General features: G+C 36.4%; 1 protein-coding gene across 2 annotated transcripts in view; it reads left to right on the top strand.

The window, feature by feature from the left end:
• fstl4 (follistatin-like 4) overlaps positions 1-21938 on the top strand; it is a 404450-nt gene that overhangs the window by 161647 nt on the left and 220865 nt on the right. For both annotated transcript variants that reach the window (XM_062070160.1, XM_062070161.1), the window contains one exon: positions 20828-21070. In XM_062070160.1, the coding sequence (XP_061926144.1) occupies positions 20828-21070 (243 nt within the window). The remainder of the gene's footprint in view (positions 1-20827; positions 21071-21938) is intronic.

Here is a 21938-nt window from a genome sequence, read left to right as displayed (position 1 = left end):
TCACTATGTAAAGCGCTTTGAGTCACTAGAGAAAAAGCGCTATATAAATATAATTCACTTCACTTCACTTTGACATCCCTGCTCTATAGTAACTATTTTCATGCTCACGTCGTCATCTTTTTGGCTCGTTGGCCTATTCCCCACTGCACTGTTATAGAAAATGGATGGATGGATACATGTTAGTGTTTTATTGTTTAGTCAATGGTTAATATTTATTGTTTACATTGAACAAGGGAGTCTACCAAGTCCAATTTCTTGATGTCGGAAGGGGATTCATACAGCCCCTTTTGTCATGGTTTACCTGACACATGAAACGTGACGAATTTGGGGGGGTGCACTATCCACTTTAGAAGCCAGATGGCAGGAGAGTGTTAAATATTTCAAAGTGCGTTTTGTGGCAATTCCAACTTTGGTTGCTATGTAGAGTGGTGCTTTCCATAATTTTCCGCAGACTGCATTGCAAAATGGTTAACCCCACCCCTCTTCCTTTCACGTGAGAGTCACCCAACTGTACTTGCCTCGTGAAAAACCGTCCGACCGGAACTCTCTAATAACTAAAGTTCTTTGGGTGAATAATGTAAAGTCACTACACCAGTATGTTTTAGTGCTTTCATGGCGAGTTCACTGACAAATATAAGTAAGAACTTACCACTACTTTATATTAGAAATAGCAACAGCGGAGGATGAATGTTCCATAACAAGAAGATAGAGAAAAATAACAAGCTTATCCACTACGGTGTCCGCACGAACTACAAAGGCGGATTTGCGCAATATTTCAGGATTTATGCAGATCCCAAATACAGATCAGCAGGTACCAGAAGATAAGAAAAGTTGCTTTTGCATAATATTGCAAAACAAAACGCCAGATAATGTCTTACCTTGTAGACACACCATAATAATACTCGTATGTTGAAGCACAGTACAATCCATCAAGCGGTGTGGCTTCATAGCTTACCAAAGTCGTACTAAAACATTTAGACAGATTTTTGAGCGCCGTGTGTAATGTTCTATATTTTCAATGGAACATATAAAATGTTGGTGTTGTTTACTTGAGTCATATTGCCATCATATTGCAGTCTACGTATATCTCTTATGTGTGACTGCCATCTACAGGTCACACTTATCATTACACCATGTACCAAATAAAATTGCTTCGAGGTCGGTAAGCAAAACCAGAATTATTCCGTACATTAGGTGCACCGGGTTATAAGGCGCAATGTCGATTTTTGAGAAGAAAAAAAAAGATTTTAACTGCGCCTTATAGTCCGGAAAATACAGTAAACTTATCAACTTTTTAAAAATAAAAATACAAATAAATAAAAGCAGTCTTTTTCTCACAATGTCGACTTTTTTCTTTTAAAATTGGGAACGATTTGTCATGTTCTTTCTGTTTCTGTTATATTGCAATATTTTCTCGTAAAATTATTACTTTTTTATGTAAAATTATACATTTTTAATGCAAAATGGTGACATTTGTCATATAAAATTCTGACTTTTCACAATATTGCCAATTTTTTTGTTGTTCTTGTAAAATAGTGAAATTTAATGTAGTAAAATGATGACTTTTGTCATCATTTTGCCAAGTAAAATTCAGATTACTATAATATTGCCAAAATGTTTAAGTTTTCTTATAAAATTGTGACTTTTGTCGAGTAAAATTTCGACTCTTTTCAGGAAAACAGGCAACATTTTAAGCTTTTCTTGTAAACTTGCAACTGTTGAGTAAAATTCCAACTTTTATCATAATATTGAACAAATGTTACATTTTTCTTGTAAAATTTTGACTTGCGTTGAGTAAAACTACAACTTTTATTATAATTCTGCCAAAAGTTTTTCTTTTGAAATCGTGACCTTTTTCCTGTGAAATTCCAACAAATTTTTCACAACAAGCTTTTTTTTATGTTTGCATAGTATGTATATATTATTAATGTTGTAAATACAAATCTTTATATATCTAGAAAGGCTGGTCCTAAAGAGGTAGGCATTATTCGGAATAACAAAACAAAACGCCAGATAATATGTCTTACCTTGTAGACACACCATAATAATACTCGTATGTTGAAGCACAGTACAATCCATCAAGCGGTGCGGCTTCATAGCTTACCAAAGTCGTACTAAAACATTTTGATAGATTTTTGAGCGCCGTGTGTAATGTTCTATATTTTCAATGGAACATATAAAATGTTGGTGTTGTTTACTTGAGTCATATTGCCATCATATTGCAGTCTACACAAATGTGTGACTGCCATCTACTGGTCACACTTATCATTACACCATGTACCAAATTAAATTGCTTTGAGGTCGGTAAGCAAAACCAGAATTATTCCGTACATTAGGCGCGATGTCGATTTTTGAGAAAAAAAAAAGATTTTATAATCCGGAAAATACGATAAACTTATCAACTTTTTCTAATATCAAAATCTCCCCTATAACGCAATAGTTACAGGTGTACAGGTAAAAGCTGCTTTTTCCCCTTACACAACATATGTTTTGCTATTTTTCACTATTTTTGCTGTTTTCTGTTGAGAATGTTTCATTAAAAAAAGGAGCTGCTGCCATTCGGACACGAAAGCAAACATCTTTCCACTTCCTCTCCCATCGCTTCCTTGACCTTCCTTGACCTCCACCTGGCATCCTGCTAGTGGCCTACTTTTCCTCGCCGTCTTTCTGGCCCCTCCTACTGCGCCTCGCCGTCAACCTCCCGCACTTTTCACGCCGCCCACAGCGTCCTGGAGACACCTGACGACATGTTCACCGTCTCTTTTACTTGCAGCTTCTTTGCTCTTTTTTAAATTAAATCGCTCCCTTCTTGTGTGTGTGTGTGTGTGTGTGTGTGTGTGTGTGTTCTTGTATTTCTACCCTTCTTGAGACATCAACAAGGAAAAGTACCTTCCATATGAGGACCGGTAAACAAGTTAGGACATAAATCATGGTCCCAATACGGAAAACCATTGCATCTAATAGAGAATGTCTCATTTGCACCCCTGGTGGTGAAATCTATCAAAATGAGGGTGGTCCCAAAAAGAAGGGATTTTTCATTCTGACTGTGTTGGTTTTAAAAGTGCTCCCCCTCTAGTCAACATATGAAATAACAAGTGTGTGTAAGAAATTGAAATGCGCCTCCTTTGGCCAAAATTAATAAAAATAAGAAAATAAATATGTGTATATAGAGACATACTGTAATAACTTGAAGTAAATAATGAAGATTACAAACCAATTAAAAAAAATAAAAAAATGACTAAAAGCAGTCTTTTTCTCACAATGTGTCGACTTTTTTCTTATAACAATTTCTCATATTTCGGTTTCTGTAGTATTGCAATATTATCTCGTGAAATTATTACTTTATGTAAAATTATTACTTTTTATGTAAAATTATTACTTTTTATGTAAAATTATTACTTAATGCAAAATGGTAACATTTGTCATATACAATTCTGACTTTTATCACAATATTTGCCAATCTTTTTGTTGTTCTTGTAAAATAGTGACATTTTTTGAGTAAAATGATGACTTTTGTCATCATTTTGCCAAATAAAATTCAGATTGTTATAATGTTGCCAACATTTTAAAGTTTTCTTATAAAATTGTGACTTTTGTCGAGTAAAATTACGAGTCTTTTCATAAAATTGCCAAAATGTTAAGGTTTTCTTGTAAAATTGCGACTGTCATTGAGTAAAATTCCAACTTTCATCATAATATTGCACAAATGTTCAGTTTTTCTTGTAAAGTTTTGACTAACGTTGAGTAAAATTACGCCTTTTATTATAATACTGCCAACATTCTAAGTTTTTCTTGTGAAATTGTGACCTTTTTCTTGTGAAATTCCAACTAATTTTTCACAAGCTTTTTTTTATGTTTGCATAGTATGTATATATTATTAATGTTGTAAATACAAATATTTATACATCTAGAAAGGGTGATCCTAAAGAGGGATTTTTCAAATTGACTGTCTGTTTTAAAAGTGCTCCCCCTCTGGCCAACATATGTAATAACAAGTGTGTGTAAGAAATAGAAATGCGCCCCCTTTGGCCAAAATAATAACAAAACAAAAAAATATATGTATATAGAGACATACTGTAATAACTTGAAGTAAATAATGAAGATTAAAAACCAATTACAAACAAACAAAAATTAAAATAATAACAAATAAAGCAGTCTTTTTCTCACAATGTGTCGACTTTTTTCGTATACAATTGGGAACGATTTCTCATATTCTTTCTGTTTCTGTAATATTGCAATATTTTCCTGTAAAATTATAACTTTTTTTATGTAAAATTATAAATTTTTAATGCAAAATGGTAACATTTGTCATATAAAATTTCGACTTTTCACAGTATTGCCAATTTTTTTTTGTTCTTGTAAAATAGTGACATTTTTTGGAGTAAAATGACTTTTTTGTCATCATTTTGCCAGGTAAAATTCAGATTATTATTATTATAATTTTGCCAAAATATTTAAGTTTTCTTATAAAATTGTGACTTTTGTCGAGTAAAATTACGACTCTTTTCATAGAATTGCCAAAATGTTAAGCTTTTCTTGTAAAACTGCGACTGTTATTGAGTAAAATTCCAACTTTTATCATAATATTGCACAAATGTTCAGTTTTTCTTGTAAAGTTTTGACTAGCGTTGAGTAAAATTACGCCTTTTATAATAATACTGCCAACATTCTAAGTTTTTCTTGTGAAATTGTGACCTTTTTCTTGTGAAATTCCAACTCATTTTTCACAACAGGCTTTTTTATATTTGCATAGTATGTATATATTATTAATGTTGTAAATACAAATATTTATATATCTAGAAAGGGTGATCCTACAGAGGGATTTTTCAAATTGACTGTGTCGGTTTTAAAAGTGCTCCCCCTCTGGTCAACATATGTAATAACAAGTGTGTGTAAGAAATTGAAATGCGCCCCCTTTGGCCAAAATAATTAATGAAAATAAAATAAATCTGTATATAGAGAGATACTGTAATAACAAAGTAAATAATGAAGACTAAAAACCAATTACAAACCAAAAAATAAAAATAATAAATAAAAGCAGTCTTTTTCTCACAATGTGTCAACTTTTTTCTTATAAAATTGGGAACAATTTCTCATATTTTTTCTGTTATACTGCAATATTTTCTTGTAAAATTATAAAAAATTTTATGGAAAATTATACATTTTTAATGCAAAATGGTCACATTTGTCATATAAAATTCTGACTTTTCACAATATTGCCAATTTTTTTGTTCTTGTAAAATAGTGACATTTTTTTGGAATAAAATGATGACTTTTGTCATCATTTTGCCACGTAAAATTCAGATTATTATAACTTTGGCAAAATGTTTAAGTTTTCTTATAAAATTGTGACTTTTGTCGAGTAAAATTACGACTCTTTTCATAAAATTGCCAACATTTTAAGCTTTTCTTGTAAAATTGCGACTGAGTAAAATTCCAACTTTCATCATAATATTGCACAAATGTTACATTTTTCTTGTAAAATTTTGACTTGCGTTGAGTAAAACTATGACTTTTATTATAATTCTGCCAAAATTCTAAGTTTTTATTGTGAAATCGTGACCTTTTTCTTGTGAAATTCCAACTCATTTTTCACAACAAACTTGTTTATATTTGCATAGTATGTATATATTATTAATGTTGTGCATACAAATCTTTATATATCTAGAAAGGGTGGTCCTAAAGAGGTAGGCATTATTCGGCGGTCTCAAGAAGGTAACAAATACAAGAATATTTGTGTGTGTGTGTGTGGATGCTTTAAATACAAAAGGAAAAAGTACCTGCCTATTTTCTCTCCGAGTACCTTGAGGCAAAAATCATCATTTAAACATAAGAGCTGTCACTTGAATGGCAGCTCATGAATTATTCATGAGCTGTAATTCCGGGATGTTCCGTCCACGACTCTCTTGTCTGCTTCCGTATTGTTGCTGTCAGGTGCCGGCCGGGGGTCGTCGTTGGGATAAATCTCTTGAAGGGGATTATGTGTGACTGGAATAACGTTCTGTTTACTGGCATTTTTATGGAGAATTCTTCTTGTGAGTGACATAATCTTCCCCGGATTAGTTAGTTTCTGCCTTTTTTTAGAGGAAAATCTTCTCATAGGAAATGTTATTAATAAAAATGGTCTGTTCCAGGGTTAAAAATAGCCACCATACAACCTTCCTGTACCTAACAAGGAACCATACTCAAAGTAGATATTAAAATACTATAAAAAAAAAAAATATATATATATAATATATATATATATATATATATATATATATATATATATATATATATATTTTTTTTTCTAAACTTTTGACATAAGAAAAAAAAAGTAATAATATAGATACTAATATTAATAGTAATACAAACAAAAATAAATATAAACAATAGGTGTGGGGAAAAAAATAGGATAACACATTTTAAAATGATGAATATTCATCTAAAAATGTGGCATGCTTTTAATATTGTTAGTATTTTACTGTTGTACTCGTTACAAATATATTTGTTTATATTTTATGGTTTAAGTTTATTTGTAACACGAATACAGATACAGTATGATACATCACACATTTTCATTTCTCTTTACATGTGCGAAAGGGAGTAGGAAGAAACAGAGCTTGTTTATTCCTACCCCTTTTCCACTTCATAGCAACTACTAACAAATACAAAACCCAAAACCAGTGAAGTTGGCACGTTGTGTAAATGGTAAATAAAAACAGAATACAATGATTTGCTAATCCTTTTCAACTTATATTTAACTGAATAGACTGCAAAGACGAGATATTTCATGTTCGAACTGAGAAACTTTTTTTTTTTTTTTTTTGCAAATAATCATTAACTTAGAATGTAATGGCAGCAACACATTGCATCGTCTTGCTGAAATAAGCAGGGGCGTCCATGGTAACGTTGCTTGGATGGCAACATATGTTGCTCCAAAACCTGTATGTACCTTTCAGCATTAATGGTGCCTTCACAGATGTGTAAGTTACCCATGTCTTGGGCACTAATACACCCCCATACCATCACAGATGCTGGCTTTTCAACTTTGCGCCTAGAACAATCCTCTTTGGTCTCGAGGACGTGACGTCCAAAGTTTCCAAAAACAATTTGAAATGTGGACTTCTCAGCCCACAGAACACTTTTCCACTTTGCATCAGTCCATCTTAGATGAGCTCGGGCCAAGCGAAGCCGGCGGCGTTTCTGGGTGTTGTTGATAAATGGCTTTCGCTTTGTATAGTAGAGTTTTAACTTGCACTTACAGATGTAGCGACAAACTGGAGTTACTGACAGTGGTTTTCTGAAGTGTTCCTGTGTGGTGGTGATATCCTTTACACACTGATGTTGCTTTTTGATGCCTGAGGGGTTGAAGGTCTTTAATATCATCGCTTACGTGCAGTGATTTCTCCAGATGATCTGAACCTTTTGATGATATTACGGACCGTAGATGGCGAAATCCCTAAATTCCTTGCAGTAGCTCGTTGAGAAATGTTGTTCTTAAACTGTTGGACAATTTATCTTACGCATTTGTTGACAAAGTGGTCACCCTCGCCCCATCCTTGTTTGTGAATGACTGAGCATTTCTTGGAAGCTGCTTTTTTTACCCAATCATGGCACCCACCTGTTCCCAGTTAGCCTGTTCACCTGTGGGATGTTCCAAATAAGTGTTTGATGAGCATTCCAGTCTTTTTTGCCACTTGTGCCAGCTTTTTTTTTTAAACATGTTGCAGACATCCAATTCCAAATGAGCTAATATTTGCAAAAAATAACGTTTTCCAGTTTGAACGTTAAATATCTTGTCTTTGCAGTCTATTCAATTGAATATAAGTTGAAAAGGATTTGCAAATCATTGTATTCTGTTTTGATTTACCATTTACACAACGTGCCAACTTCACTGGTTTTGGGTTTTGTAATATTTATTCCTGCTTCATATTCTGTGTGGTAGAAGTGTTGCATCATAAAAAATAAAATGGTGTCAAACTGCCTTGGTTTTTTTTTTATCAACATCTGTAGAGCGTGTGGTTATCAGTGTTGTGTTTTGTGGTCATTGATATTCCCTCCCAGCATGCACGGCGTGTCGCAAGAGACAAGAGACGAACGGGGTGAATGCAATTACGCCGCGCGGCTTTCCCGCTAATAGAATAACGTGGAGCACCGGCACTTTTGACTTCAGAGGCGACGCACAACAAAATCTGCCCGCTGGGTGCGGCGTAAATGTCACGCGGGCGCCCCCTCGGGAGTGCCGGCGGCCGACGGCGGCGGTCTGTGCGTTCGGCCGCCGATGAAGAAACGATGCTTAAGGCGCAGAGTGCTTCAGCGACGGGGAAATTGTCTCATTAGGAAAAAGTCCCTGTGTGATTTTTCGGACGTTTCAGAAACAACACAGTGTGATCTAGGTGGCGAGGATTAAAAAGAACACTTTGTAAAGGATCGGAAAAACCCCGAGTCCAAATCCATCTTTCAGCGTCTAAACACCGCCAGGATTGAAGGATTGCAAAAAAGTTGGCACTCGGGCATGTTTACCACTGTGTTACATGGCCTTTCCTTTTAACAACACTCAGTAAACGTTTGGGAACTGAGGAGACACATTTTTGAAGCTTTTCAGGTGGAATTCTTTCCCATTCTTGCTTGATGTACAGCTTAAGTTGTTCAACAGTCCGGGGGTCTCCGTTGTGCTATTTTAGACTTCATAATGCACCACACATTAATAATGGTAGACAGGCAGGCCAGTCTCGTACCCGCACTCTTTTACTACGAAGCCACGCTGTTGTAACACATGGCCTTGCATTGTCTTGCTAAAATAAGCAGGGGCGTCCATGGTAACGTTGCTTGGATGGCAACATATGTTGCTCCAAAACCTGTATGTACCTTTCAGCAATAATAGTGCCTTCACAGATGTGTAAGTTACCCATGCCTTGGGCACTAATACACCCCCATACCATCACAGATGTTGGCTTTTGAACTTTGCGCCTAGAACAGGGGTCGGCAACCTTTACCACTCAAAGAGCCATTTTGGCAAGTTTCACAAATTAAAGAAAATAATGGGAGCCACAAAAAAAAAATTAAAATTTAAAATGAAAAACACCGCATACAAAGCTTAAATTGCTTTGTGCTATGTTAACCAGGGGTCTAGGACACACGCACTTTAATATGGAAATTTGATGTTAGTGCGGCCCGCGAGTTTTGAATGAATGGCGCTGGATAGCGTCATACTTGCCAACCCTCTCACTATTTCCGGGAGACTCCCGAATATCAGGGCGTGATGGCACTGCTTTTAGCGCCCTCTTCAGCCTGCCCATACAGTGTACCTGCTCGTCCACATGTAGAATGCAGCTTCAGCTTGCTCACGTAAGTGACAGTAAGGCGTACTAGCTCAGCAGCCACACACCTTACACTGACGGTATAGCCGTATAAAACAACTTTAACACTGTTACGTTACAAATATGCGCCACACTTTGAACCCACACCAAAAAAGAATGACAAACACATTTCTGGAGAACATCTGCACTGTAACACAACATAAACACAACACAACAAATACCCAGAATCCCATGCAGCACTAACTCTTCCGCTCAACCGACGCACGGAGGGGGGGAGGGGGGGTCAACAGTGTTTCTGGGTGTTGTTAATAAATGGCTTTTGATTTGCATAGTAGAGTTTTAACTTGCACTTACAGATGTAGCGACAAACCGTAGTTACTGACAGTGGTTTTCTGAAGTGTTCCTGAGCCCAGGTGGTGATATCCTTTACACATGGTTTTTGATGCAGTACCGCCTAAAGGGATCGAAGGTCACGGGCATTCAATGGTACGTGCAGTGATTTCTCCAGATTCTCTGAACCTTTTGGTGGTATTACGGACTGAAGATGGTGAAATCCCTGAATTCCTTGCAATAGCTGGTTGAGAAATGTTCTTAAACTGTTCGACACTTTGCTCACGCATTTGTTCACAAAGTGGTGACCCTCGCCCCATCCTTGTTTGTGAATGACTGAGGATTTCATGGTAGTTTTTTTTTATACCCAATTATGGCACCCACCTGTTCCCAATTAGCCTGTTCACCTGTGGGATGTTCCAAATAAGTTCTTGATGAGCATTTCTCAACTTTCTCAGTCTTTTTTGCCACTTTTGCCAGCTTTTTTTAAACATGTTGCAGGCATCAAATTCCAAATGAGCGAATATATTCAAAAAATAACAAAGTTTACCAGTTTGAACGTTAAATATCTTGTCTTTGCAGTCTATTTAATTGAATATAGGTAGAAAAGGATTAGCAAATCATTGTATTCTGTTTTTATTTACCATTTACACAACGTGCCAACTTCACTGGTTTTAGGGTTTGTACATTACTTGGTTTAAATGAGTATGAGCATAGTATTTTTTAGAATTGTGCAACAAACGTAACATAATCAAAATAACACAACTACGGCATTTGAGTGCACTGCTTAGTGTTGCGTCTTAACTTTTATTGTCAATTTTTGTAACTGATGTGAGTGTTTGGCCACTTTTCAATGGCGATATTTGTAACTACACGCAAATGTGTTTATTTTGCCTGCTTAACAAAATAGGCACGCAAAAGAGAAGTATTGTTGCAAGTTACTGACATTTCCACAAGAGGGCGCTGCAGCACCCCTAGTGTTGATACAAGCTTCAGGCTGTGTATTAATATTAATGTATATTAATCTGTCCCTCCCGGCTCCTCTTACTGGACATCTCGGGCATGGACATGTATACTAATACGCTGCCAGAGGTCCATTTGCAGCAGATAGCCCGCCTGTGTCCTGTTTCCTGGTATCTCCTCCACGCTCGGGCCACACAGGCCTTCTGGCCATGGCATGCTCGTCATTCCTTGAAGGCGCCGGGCAACTTCTGTGGGCTGACGATAGCAACTCATGTTAGCAGCGGTGGCGAGGGCTTCATGCAAGAATCATTCATAAACAAAAGTAGCCAGAATTCATCCAGATGGTGGCCTCAAAGGTTCAAATGACACCTTTGGGACTTTCTGAGGTTTTTGGCGCCCCCTGTGGGTTGTGTTATAAAAGTTTTACAAGACATGATAGCATACATTTATATAATCCTTAGACACCTCAATATTACCTTACGGACAGCTACTTGTTTAATAATTCACATAAAAATCCTAAAGTTACACTACATGTTTTATAAAGACGTATGAGAAATTACAAGACAGTTTGATTTATGGTGTTTAATAGGTGCGCCAAAAAAAGTGATTCACGTCCAATTTGCGATTCTTATTCATCCTAATTCTGAATCGATCCATCTTTAAAAACAAAACAATGTTAAACAAATAAAAACAAATGTCTCAAAGGGCTTGTGCAGCCCTTTGAGACATTTTTGATTAATGGCTATATAAGTAATCTTTAAATGATTGATTTTTTTCAAGTGTCAGTTTAAAAACATATGTTTCAGGCTATCTCCATGCAACCAAAATTAACTTTTCTAACCTATAACCTGTTTTGGAGAAGTTTCATTATAATTATTATACCAAACAATACATGGCGAGAATCGAATCGTCACCCCAGGAATCGGAATCGGATCGAATCATCCGGTACCCGAAGATTCACACCCTTAATATATATCATCAAAACTTTTAATATATACAATAGGGGTGCACAAAAATATCGATTCACATCCGAATCGCAATTCTTATTCATCCCGATTCGAAATGGATTCATAATTTAAAAAATCGATTAAAAAAGGTACCGTATTTTCCGGACTATAAGGCGCACTTAAAATCCTTTTTTTCCCCTCAAAACTCGACAGTGCGCCTTATAACCCGGTGCACCTAATGTACGGCATAATTCTGGTTGTGCTTACCGACCGCGAAGCTACTTTATTTGGTACATGGTGTAATGATAAGTGTGACCAGTAGATGGAAGTCATACATAAGAGATATGTGTAGACTGCGATATGACTCAAGTAAACAACACAAAGCTACGAACAATGGGAGACCGGGCTTTCTGCTCCGCCGCTCCCAGTCTGTGGAATGCTCTCCCTGACCACCTGAGGGCACCACAGACTATGGATGCTTTTAAAAAAGGCTTAAAAACCCTTATTTTTAAAAAAGCCTTTTTTTTTATATATATATATGCATACTAGTTCTAGCATTTGGCTTTTCTAGTTTTAATTTTTTATTTATTTTTTATAATTTTTATTTTGTTTAATACACTGTAGCACTTTGAGGTTGTTTACTCAATGTAACGTGCTTTTTACAAATAAAATAAAATCTACTATAACACCAACATTTTGTATGTTCCATTGAAAATATAGAACATTACAAACGGCGCTCAAAAATCTATCAAAGTGTTTTAGTACGACTTTGGTCAGCTATGAAGCCGCACCGCTTGATGGATTGTACTGTGCTTCAACATACGAGTATTATTATGGTGTGTGTATAAGGTAAGACATATTATCTGGCGTTTTGTTACGCAATATTATGCAAAAGCAACTTTTCTTACCTTCTGGTACCTGCTGATCTGTATGTCTTGAAAATGTCCACGCGTCCGCCATTGTAGTCCGTGCCGACATTGTAGTCTATAAGCTCCTTCTTTTACTCTATCTTCTTGTTATGGGACATTCATCCTCCGCTGTTGCCATTTCTAATATAAAGTAGTGTAAAGTTCTTACTTATATCTGTCAGTAGACTCGCCATGAAAGTGCTAAAACATACCGGTGTAGTGAGTCTACATTATTCACCCAAGGAACTTTAGTTATTAGAGAGTTCCGGTCGATGAGGAGATGCTGCTCCGTTATTGATTGAAGTAAAGTCTGAGTGTCATTAAAACAGTTAGCTCCATTTTCGACACTTCTTCCACTCCCGTCCTTGCACGCTACACCGCTACAACAAAGATGACGGAAAAAAGACGCTGTCCAAGGTGAGCCACGTAAATAAGACCGCCCACAAAACGGCGCAGCCGGAATCGACTGTCAGAAAGCGGCTTGAAGATGATCTGTAAAACATAATGTATGCAACATTTTCACCAAAGAACCACCATTACATGTTATGTAAGGAAGTTTTACATTTAGAAAAAAAAAAGACCCCTTTAATGCGCCCTATAATCTTTATATATGAAAAAAGATCAAAAATAGACCATTCATCGGGAGTGCGCCTTATAATCCGGTGCACCCTATGGTCCGTAAAATACGGTATTTTGTTATTTTTAAACGTTAAAAAATTTATTAAAACAAGTTTTTAGTCCATCTCCATGCAACCAGAAAAATATTTTTTTTAAACAAGTAAACTGTTTTTTAAAAGTTTCATTATAAATATTATACCAAATAATACATGGCGAGAATCTGTTTCAATCAAGAATCGATTCTGAATCGAGTCGTCACCCCAGGATTCGGAATCAGATCGGATCATTCGGTACCCGAAGATTCACACCCTTAATATATAGCATCAAAACTTTGAATATACACAATAGGGGTGCACCAATTGTTATTCATCCCGATTTTAAATAGATTCGTAATTTTAAAAAATCGATTAAAAAAGGTATTTTATCATTTTTAATAAGAATCACTTTTTAAAACAATGTTTTTAGGCCATATCTATGCAAACAGAACAATCTTTTTTTTTTAAACTACAGGTTTTATAAAAGTTTTATTAATTATTATACCAAATAATACATTGCGAGAATTGGTTTGAATCAAGTATCGATTCTGAATCGAATCGTCACCCAGGAATCGGAATCAGATCGAATCATTCGTTACCTGAAGATTCACACCCTTAATATATACTGTATAATGGGAACGGCGTGGCGTAGTTGGGAGAGTGGCCATGCCAGCAACCTGAGGGTTCCTGGTTCGATCCCCACCTGCTACCAACCTCTTTGTGTCCTTGGGCAAGACACTTCAACCTTGCTCCTGATTGTGGTTAGGGCCTTGCATGGCAGCTCCCGCCATCAGAGTGTGAATGTGTGTGTGAATGGGTGAATGTGGAAATAGTGTCAAAGCGCTTTGAGTACCTTGAAGGTAGAAAAGCGCTATACAAGTATAACCCATTTACCATTTATCCTCAACACTTTTAATGTATACAATAGGGGTGCACAAAAAGATCGATTCACATCCGAATCGCAATTCTTACTCATCCAGATTCTAAATGGATTCATAATTGTAAAAAATCGACTGAACAAGGTATTATATTATTTTTAATAACAATCAATTTTTAAAGAGGTTTATAGGCCATCTCCGTGCAACCATTTTTTTAAAAACCTGTAACCTGTTTTATAAAAGTTTCATTATAAATATTATTCCTAATAATACATTGCGAGAATCTGTTTGAATCAAGAATCGATTCTGAATCGAATCGTCACCCCAGGATTTGGAATCCGATCGAATCATTCGGTACCCAAAGATTCACACCCTTAATATGTAGCATCACAAATATTATAATATAATATAATATATAAATAGTATACCAAATAATACATTGAAAGAATCAGTTTGAATCGAGAATCGTGTTGAATTAAGAATCGATTCTGAATCGAATCGCCACCCCAGGATTCGGAATCCGATCGAATCATTCGGTACCCGAAGATTCACACCCTTTATATATATCTTAAAAAATATTGTAATATATTATAATATATAAATAGTATACCAAATAATACATTGAAAGAATCAGTTTGAATCGAGAATCGTGTTGAATTAAGAATCGATTCTGAAATGAATAGTCACCTCAGGATTCGGAATCCGATCGAATCATTCGGTACCCAAAGATTCACACCCTTAATATATAGCATCAAAAATATTATATTATAATATATAAATAGTATACCAAATAATACATTGAAAGAATCAGTTTGAATCGAGAATCGTGTTGAATTAAGAATAGATTCTGAATCGAATCGTCACCCCAGGATTCGGAATCTGATCGAATCATTCGGTACCCAAAGATTCACACCCTTAATATATAGCATCAAAAATATTATAATATGATATATAAATAGTATACCAAATAATACATTGAAAGAATCGGTTTGAATCGAGAATCGTGTTGAATTAAGAATCGATTCTGAATCGAATCCTCATACGGAATCGTATTAGTGTTTTGACATGCTTTCAACCTTTTGTGTGCAGTACTTTGTTGCAACTTTGTCAGAGAATATTTCCTAAAAACTTGCTGATACTTCAAAGTACTCACTGATCCTTCAAAGTACTCACTGATACTTCTAGAAGTACTCACTGATACTTCTAGAAGTACTCACTGATACTTCTAGAAGTACTCACTGATACTTCTAAAGTATGCTGGCGTCTTTTGAGCGGGAGCTTAGTGGCGAGATGGCGCCCTCTTACTGGCGGCGATGCTCTGATCCACTTAGGCTGGCACGGAAGCAAATGAAGATCTCTGGCTGTCAAAAAGAAAAGACGGCCAAATGTCAGACCCGTCTAGCCCCCGCAGCGCAATTGTGGCGGAGACAAAACGCGGCGTGGTCCTGCAGAGGCGTGATTACCGTGCGCAATAAAAAAAACGTCCGTTCCCCGAGGACTGGAATGACCAGTAAAAAGAACAATCCTGACCGCCTAGACGGGCAGGATTACCACATGACATTTTTAGCCGTTTAAACAAGCCCAGAGACAAAGGCGAGCGTAAATGTCATGCGTGTAGCTAACGATTATCCTCGCTTGTCGCCTTTATCTTTTTTTTTCTTTTTTCGTAGCCGTTATCTTAGCGCGTCTTCATCGCTGCCGAGACGGGAGGCAGGGGAAGGGATGAGGAGGTTCTCCGAGGGTTTTTTTTTTTTCAGAAGTAAGAAAGAAGAGCGGCTGGCGGGTGAGTGCCGCCCGAGGCTGCCGTGCTAAGCGTTTAATCTAACACGCTCGGAGAAAACTAACCGTCTTGTAATCGCCGGCGACCTTGGCGTGAACACAAAGGTCGCCGGGGGAGGCGGCTCCTTTGCATTTCCCACGGACCCCCGACGATAATTCCACTGGATAAGGAGGAAATGAATGTCTGGCCCCCCGAGCGAGGATACCTGGCATGCTACCAAGAGCGCATTCGTAATTATGGAATAGAAGCTACATTACGATAAAAGAGCAGTCGCCGCGCAGGCTAGCCAAGCTAACATTTATCATCCTAATTATGAAACATTTATCATCCTAATTATGAAACTTTTATCATCCCAATTATGACCGACACTCGCGCCTCGAACGTCGGATACAAAATGTAATGGAACTTTAACATCATTGCACCGAAACAGTACAACAAAACAACATTTTTGGTACAAACCCAAAATAATGATTTTAATAATAATAATAATAATAACAACTTGGTTTTTGTACTGAATAAGAGGAGTGTTTTGACGGTGGAACGGGTTGAAACGGGTTGGAAAATGTGAAAGAAGTAGTCGAACTTAAGAAGGGTGGGAAGAGGTTACCAAAAAACGGGAATTCCTGGAAATTTGTTGAACGTGGAAAAATGGTAGCCAGAAATCATCCAGATGGTGGCCTCAATCATGGGAAATCCGGGATTTTTTTTTTTAATTGTTCCTGTACAGGCTGAATAATTTGAAGTTAGAACAGTTTGAATCAGATGAAAAATGTGGGAATTGTGTAACTTGAAGAATGCCCCATTGATTTAAAAGGGAATTTCCCCAAAAAATTGAAATTTTGGGAAAATCTGGATTTATTCTTTTTAAATGGTAAACAACTTTAATGGTCTGAATGAGTTGAAATGGTTTGTGTTGGAAGTATTTAAATCGGTCAAGAAATGTTGAATTAGTAACGGTTTTTAATTGAGAAATTCCTGGAATATCGGGAAAACTGAGAATTTTTATAGTTCCTTAACCAACTTCTTTTTTGCCCTGAATAAGAGGAGTCTTCTGACAGTGGAACGTTTGAAATGGGTTGAAAAATGTGAAAGGAGTATTCGAACTTAAGAAGGGTGGAAATAGGTTACCAAAAAACGGGAATTCCTGGAAATTTGTTGAACGTGGAAAAATGGTAGCCAGAAATCATCCAGATGGTGGCCTCAATCATGGGAAATCCGGGATTTTTTTTTTTAAATTGTTCCTGTACAGGCTGAATAATTTGAAGTTAGAACAGTTTGAATCAGATGAAAAATGTGGGAATTGTGGAACTTGAAGAATGCCCCATTGATTTAAAAGGGAATTTCCCAAAAAAATTGAAATTTTGGGAAAATCTGGATTTATTCTTTTTAAATGGTAAAAAACTTTAATGGTCTGAATGAGTTGAAATGGTTTGTGTTGGAAGTATTTAAATCGGTCAAGAAATGTTGAATTAGTAACGGTTTTTAATTGAGAAATTCCTGGAATATCGGGAAAACTGAGAATTTTTATAGTTCCTTAACCAACTTCTTTTTTGTCCTGAATAAGAGGAGTCTTCTGACAGTGGAACGTTTGAAACGGGTTGAAAAATGTGAAAGGAGTATTCGAACTTAAGAAGGGTGGGAAGAGGTTACCAAAAAACAGGAATTCCTGGAAATTTGTTGAACGTGGAAAAATGGTAGCCAGAAATCATCCAGATGGTGGCCTCAATCATGGGAAATCCGGGATTTTTTTTTTTAATTGTTCCTGTACAGGCTGAATAATTTGAAGTTAGAACAGTTTGAATCAGATGAAAAATGTGGGAATTGTGGAACTTGAAGAATGCCCCATTGATTTAAAAGGGAATTTCCCCAAAAAATTGAAATTTTGGGAAAATCTGGATTTATTCTTTTTAAATGGTAAAAAACTTTAATGGTCTGAATGAGTTGAAATGGTTTGTGTTGGAAGTATTTAAATCGGTCAAGAAATGTTGAATTAGTAACGGTTTTTAATTGAGAAATTCCTGGAATATCGGGAAAACTGAGAATTTTCATAGTTCCTTAACCAACTTCTTTTTTGTCCTGAATAAGAGGAGTCTTCTGACAGTGGAACGTTTGAAATGGGTTGAAAAATGTGAAAGGAGTATTCGAACTTAAGAAGGGTGGAAATAGGTTACCAAAAAACGGGAATTCCTGGAAATTTGTTGAACGTGGAAAAATGGTAGCCAGAAATCATCCAAATAGTGGCCTCGATCATGGGAAATTCGGGATATTGTCTTTTTAATTGTGGAAGTACAACACACAATTCCTGAACAGGCTGAATAATTTGAAGTTGGAACAGTTTGAATCAGATGAAAAATGTGGGAATTGTGGAACTTTGAAGAATGCCCCATTGATTTATAAGGGAATTTCCCAAAAAATTTGGAATTTTGGGAAAATCTGAATTTTGTTTTTTAAATGGTAAAAAACTTGAATGGTGTGAATGAGTTGAAATGGTTTGTGTTGGAATTGTTTAAATCGGTCAAGAAATTTGAATTAGTAACAGTTTGTAATTGAGAAATTCCTGGAATATCAGGAAAACAGGGAATGTTTTATAGTTCCTTAACCAACTTGGTTTTTTGTCCTGAATAAGAGTAGTGTTTTGATGGTGGATGTGAAAGAAGTAGTCAAACTTAAGAAGGGTGGGAATAGGTTACCAAAAAACGGGAATTCCTGGAAATTTGTTGAACGTGGAAAAATGGTAGTTTTGAATGTCTAGGATGAGTTGAATGTGTTGAAGGTGGAATGGTTTGAATGGGTTGAAGAATGTGGGGATTGTGGAAGTTTGGAAAATGGCCAATTCATTTTGAATGGGGCAAATACAAAAAAAAAAAGGAGTTATGGGAAATCTGGGATTTTTTTTTTAGAATTGTTGAAGTAGAGGACAGAATTCCTGAACAGGCTGAATATTTTGAAGGTGAAACGGTTTGAATCAGATGAAAAATGTGGGAATTGTCGAACTATTAAGAACGTCCCATTGATTTAAATGGGAAATTTCCCCAAAATTTGGGAATTTCGGGAAAATCTGGATATTTTTTTTTAAAAGGTAAAACACTTGAATGGTCTGAATGACTTGAAATGGTTGGTGTGGAAGTAGTGACATGTTGAATTGAGAAATGGAATTCCTGGAATTTCGGGAAAACGGGGAATTTTTTCAGTTCAAAAAACAACTTTGTTTTTTTTCTTAATCAAGAGGACCCTTGTGATGGTGGAGCGGTTGAAGTGGGTTGAAAAATGTGGGCGGAGTAGTCGCCAGTAAAAAGGGTGGACATAGGGCTTAATGCTTTAGATCAGGGGTCACCAACCTTTTTGAAACCAAGAGCTACTTCTTGGGTAGTGATTAATGCGAAGGGCTACCAGTTTGATACACACTTAAATAAATTGCCAGAAATAGCCAATTTGCTCAATTTACCTCTAACTCTGTTATTATTAATAATTAATGATATTTACACTTAATTGAACGGTTTAAAAGAGGAGAAAACACGAAAAAAATGACAATTAAATTTTGAAACATAGTTTATCTTCAATTTCGACTCTTTAAAATTCAAAATTCAACCGAAAAAAAGAAGAGAAAAACTAGCTAATTCGAATCTTTTTGAAAAAATTTAAAAAAGAATTTATGGAACATCATTAGTAATTTTTCCTGATTAAGATTAATTTTTGAATTTTGATGATATGTTTTAAATAGGTTAAAATCCAATCTGCACTTTGTTAGAATATATAACAAATTGGACCAAGCTATATTTCTAACAAAGACGAATCATTATTTCTTCTAGATTTTCCAGAACAAAAATTTTAAAATAAATTCAAAAGACTTTGAAATAAGATTTACATTTGATTCTACAGATTTTCTAGATTTGCCAGAATATTTTTTTTTAATTTTAATCATAATAAGTTTGAAGAAATATTTCACAAATATTCTTCGTTGAAAAAACAGAAGCTAAAATGAAGTATTAAATTAAAATGTATTTATTATTCTTTACAATAAAAAAAAAAAATTGACTTGAACATTGATTTACATTGTCAGGAAAGAAGAGGAAGGAATTTAAAAGGGAAAAAGGTATATGTGTTTAAAAATCCTAAAATCATTTTTAAGGTTGTATTTTTTCTCTAAAATTGTCTTTCTGAAAGTTATAAGAAGCAAAGTAAAAAAATTAATGAATTTATTTAAACAAGTGAAGACCAAGTCTTTAAAATATTTTCTTGGATTTTCAAATTCTATTTGAGTTTTGTCTCTCTTAGAATTAAAAATGTCGAGCAAAGCGAGACCAGCTTGCTAGTAAATAAATAAAATTTAAAAAATAGAGGCAGCTCACTGGTAAGTGCTGCTATTTGAGCTATTTTTAGAACAGGCCAGCGGGCTACTCATCTGGTCCTTACGGGCTACCTGGTGCCCACGGGCACCGCGTTGGTGACCCCTGCTTTAGATGCATCCCAATAAAATTTGTCTTTTTGCTGGTATCAGACATTGGTCTGATATCAGCAAAAATGTATAAAAGATATCGGATCGGTACACACCTATGTGGAAGTTGCTTCCTAGCAGTTCCACTGTAAACACGGCACAAAAGCCAAGTGTGCAGTTTTTAACAAAGTTTTTAATGCACATAGATTTTCTCAAAGTTTTTCCCCCGCAGAACGTGACTTTTCAGTCACGTCCGTATCCTCTCTCCCCACCTGCTCTCGGCCGCTCACTGTTAAAGACAACATATGATTAGATTAACACGTACCACCTGGGAAATCTAATCACCTGTCAGCTGTGTCTCGCCGTCAGCACATCCATCCGATGGTGCTCGTCCTCAGCACCATAGACAGAGGCGGTGACCTTTGCTCCACACCCTAATTTAGAGTTTATTTAATTTTTAAGACCACATTCCTCATGCATAAAAAAAACCTGAACCACTTTGGGCTCGGAGGCAAGAAACAATTGCCCCTCAGGAAAACACCTTATATTCCGGATCTGGATCAAATGTCGACCTTTTAGAGTTTAGCCATCAATACCTGGTTTTTACAGTCTTTTCTGTCGTTCCTCCCAGCATCCCCCGACCCTGACGGCGGTGCCTGCCGGAGGACCTACTGCGGCCGCGGTCGCCAGTGCGTCCTGATGGCGGGCAGTGGGCGGGCCGAGTGCGTCTGCCAGGAACAGTGCCGGCCCTCCTTTGTGCCGGTGTGCGGCTCGGACGGACGCTTCTACGAGAACCACTGCGAGGTTTACAGGAGTGCCTGCCTGGAGAGGAGGCGGATCTACGTGGTCCACAGCAAGGACTGCTTCTTCAAAGGTAGGTGCTGGGTCTTTATCAATCAATCAATCAAACTTTATTTATAAAGCACTTTTCATACATAAAAGAAATGCAACATGCTTTACAAAGTTAATACCAAACAAACACACACACACATACACACAATGCAACTATATGGACAAATTGATTGCATGGCTGAGTACAGAGGAGACATGTGAGGAAACACTATCACAGGAGCCATCTGCACCAGGAGGTCGCCAGACCATGGCCACCAGGACGCTGACACAAAAGCACCCCTACAATCACGGGTGATAACCCCTGAGGCAGATGGCTCATCTGAGGAACGTTGGAAAATAAAAAGAAGAAAACTTATAAAATAGTAAAAACCATGTGTAGAGATACAGTATAAAATACAAGTAGGACAAACGTTTTCATACACTTGTAAAGAACATAATGTCATGGCTGTGTTGAGTTTTCAATCATTTCTACAACTCTTATTTTTTTGTGATAGAGTGATTGGAGCACATACTTGTTGGTCACAAAAAACATTCATGAAGTTTGCTTCTTTTATGAATTTATTATGGGTCTGCTGAAAATGTGACCAAATCTGCTGGGTCAAGAGTATACAATGCTAATATACCGTATTTCCTTGAATAGCCGCAGGGGCGCTAATTAATTTAAAACCTCTTCTCACTCCTGCGCTTACCAAAAGCATGCGGGATGGGCAAGCATGCGCTAATTATTTTAAAACCTCTTCTCACTCCGGCGCTTACCTTATCATGAAAAGTACATTTAATTAAAAAAACGTTATTATGGTCTTACCTTTACTTATAAATGGTGTCCATGTGCAGCTGCTTCTGATCAAAAGCAGTCTTCCTTATCTTTCTTCAGTTTTAAAAGTCTCTGG

The sequence above is a fragment of the Entelurus aequoreus genome, linkage group LG14 (assembly GCF_033978785.1).
Source record: "Entelurus aequoreus isolate RoL-2023_Sb linkage group LG14, RoL_Eaeq_v1.1, whole genome shotgun sequence".
NCBI lineage: Eukaryota > Metazoa > Chordata > Actinopteri > Syngnathiformes > Syngnathidae > Entelurus > Entelurus aequoreus.
This window is presented reverse-complemented; position numbering and strand designations above follow the sequence as displayed.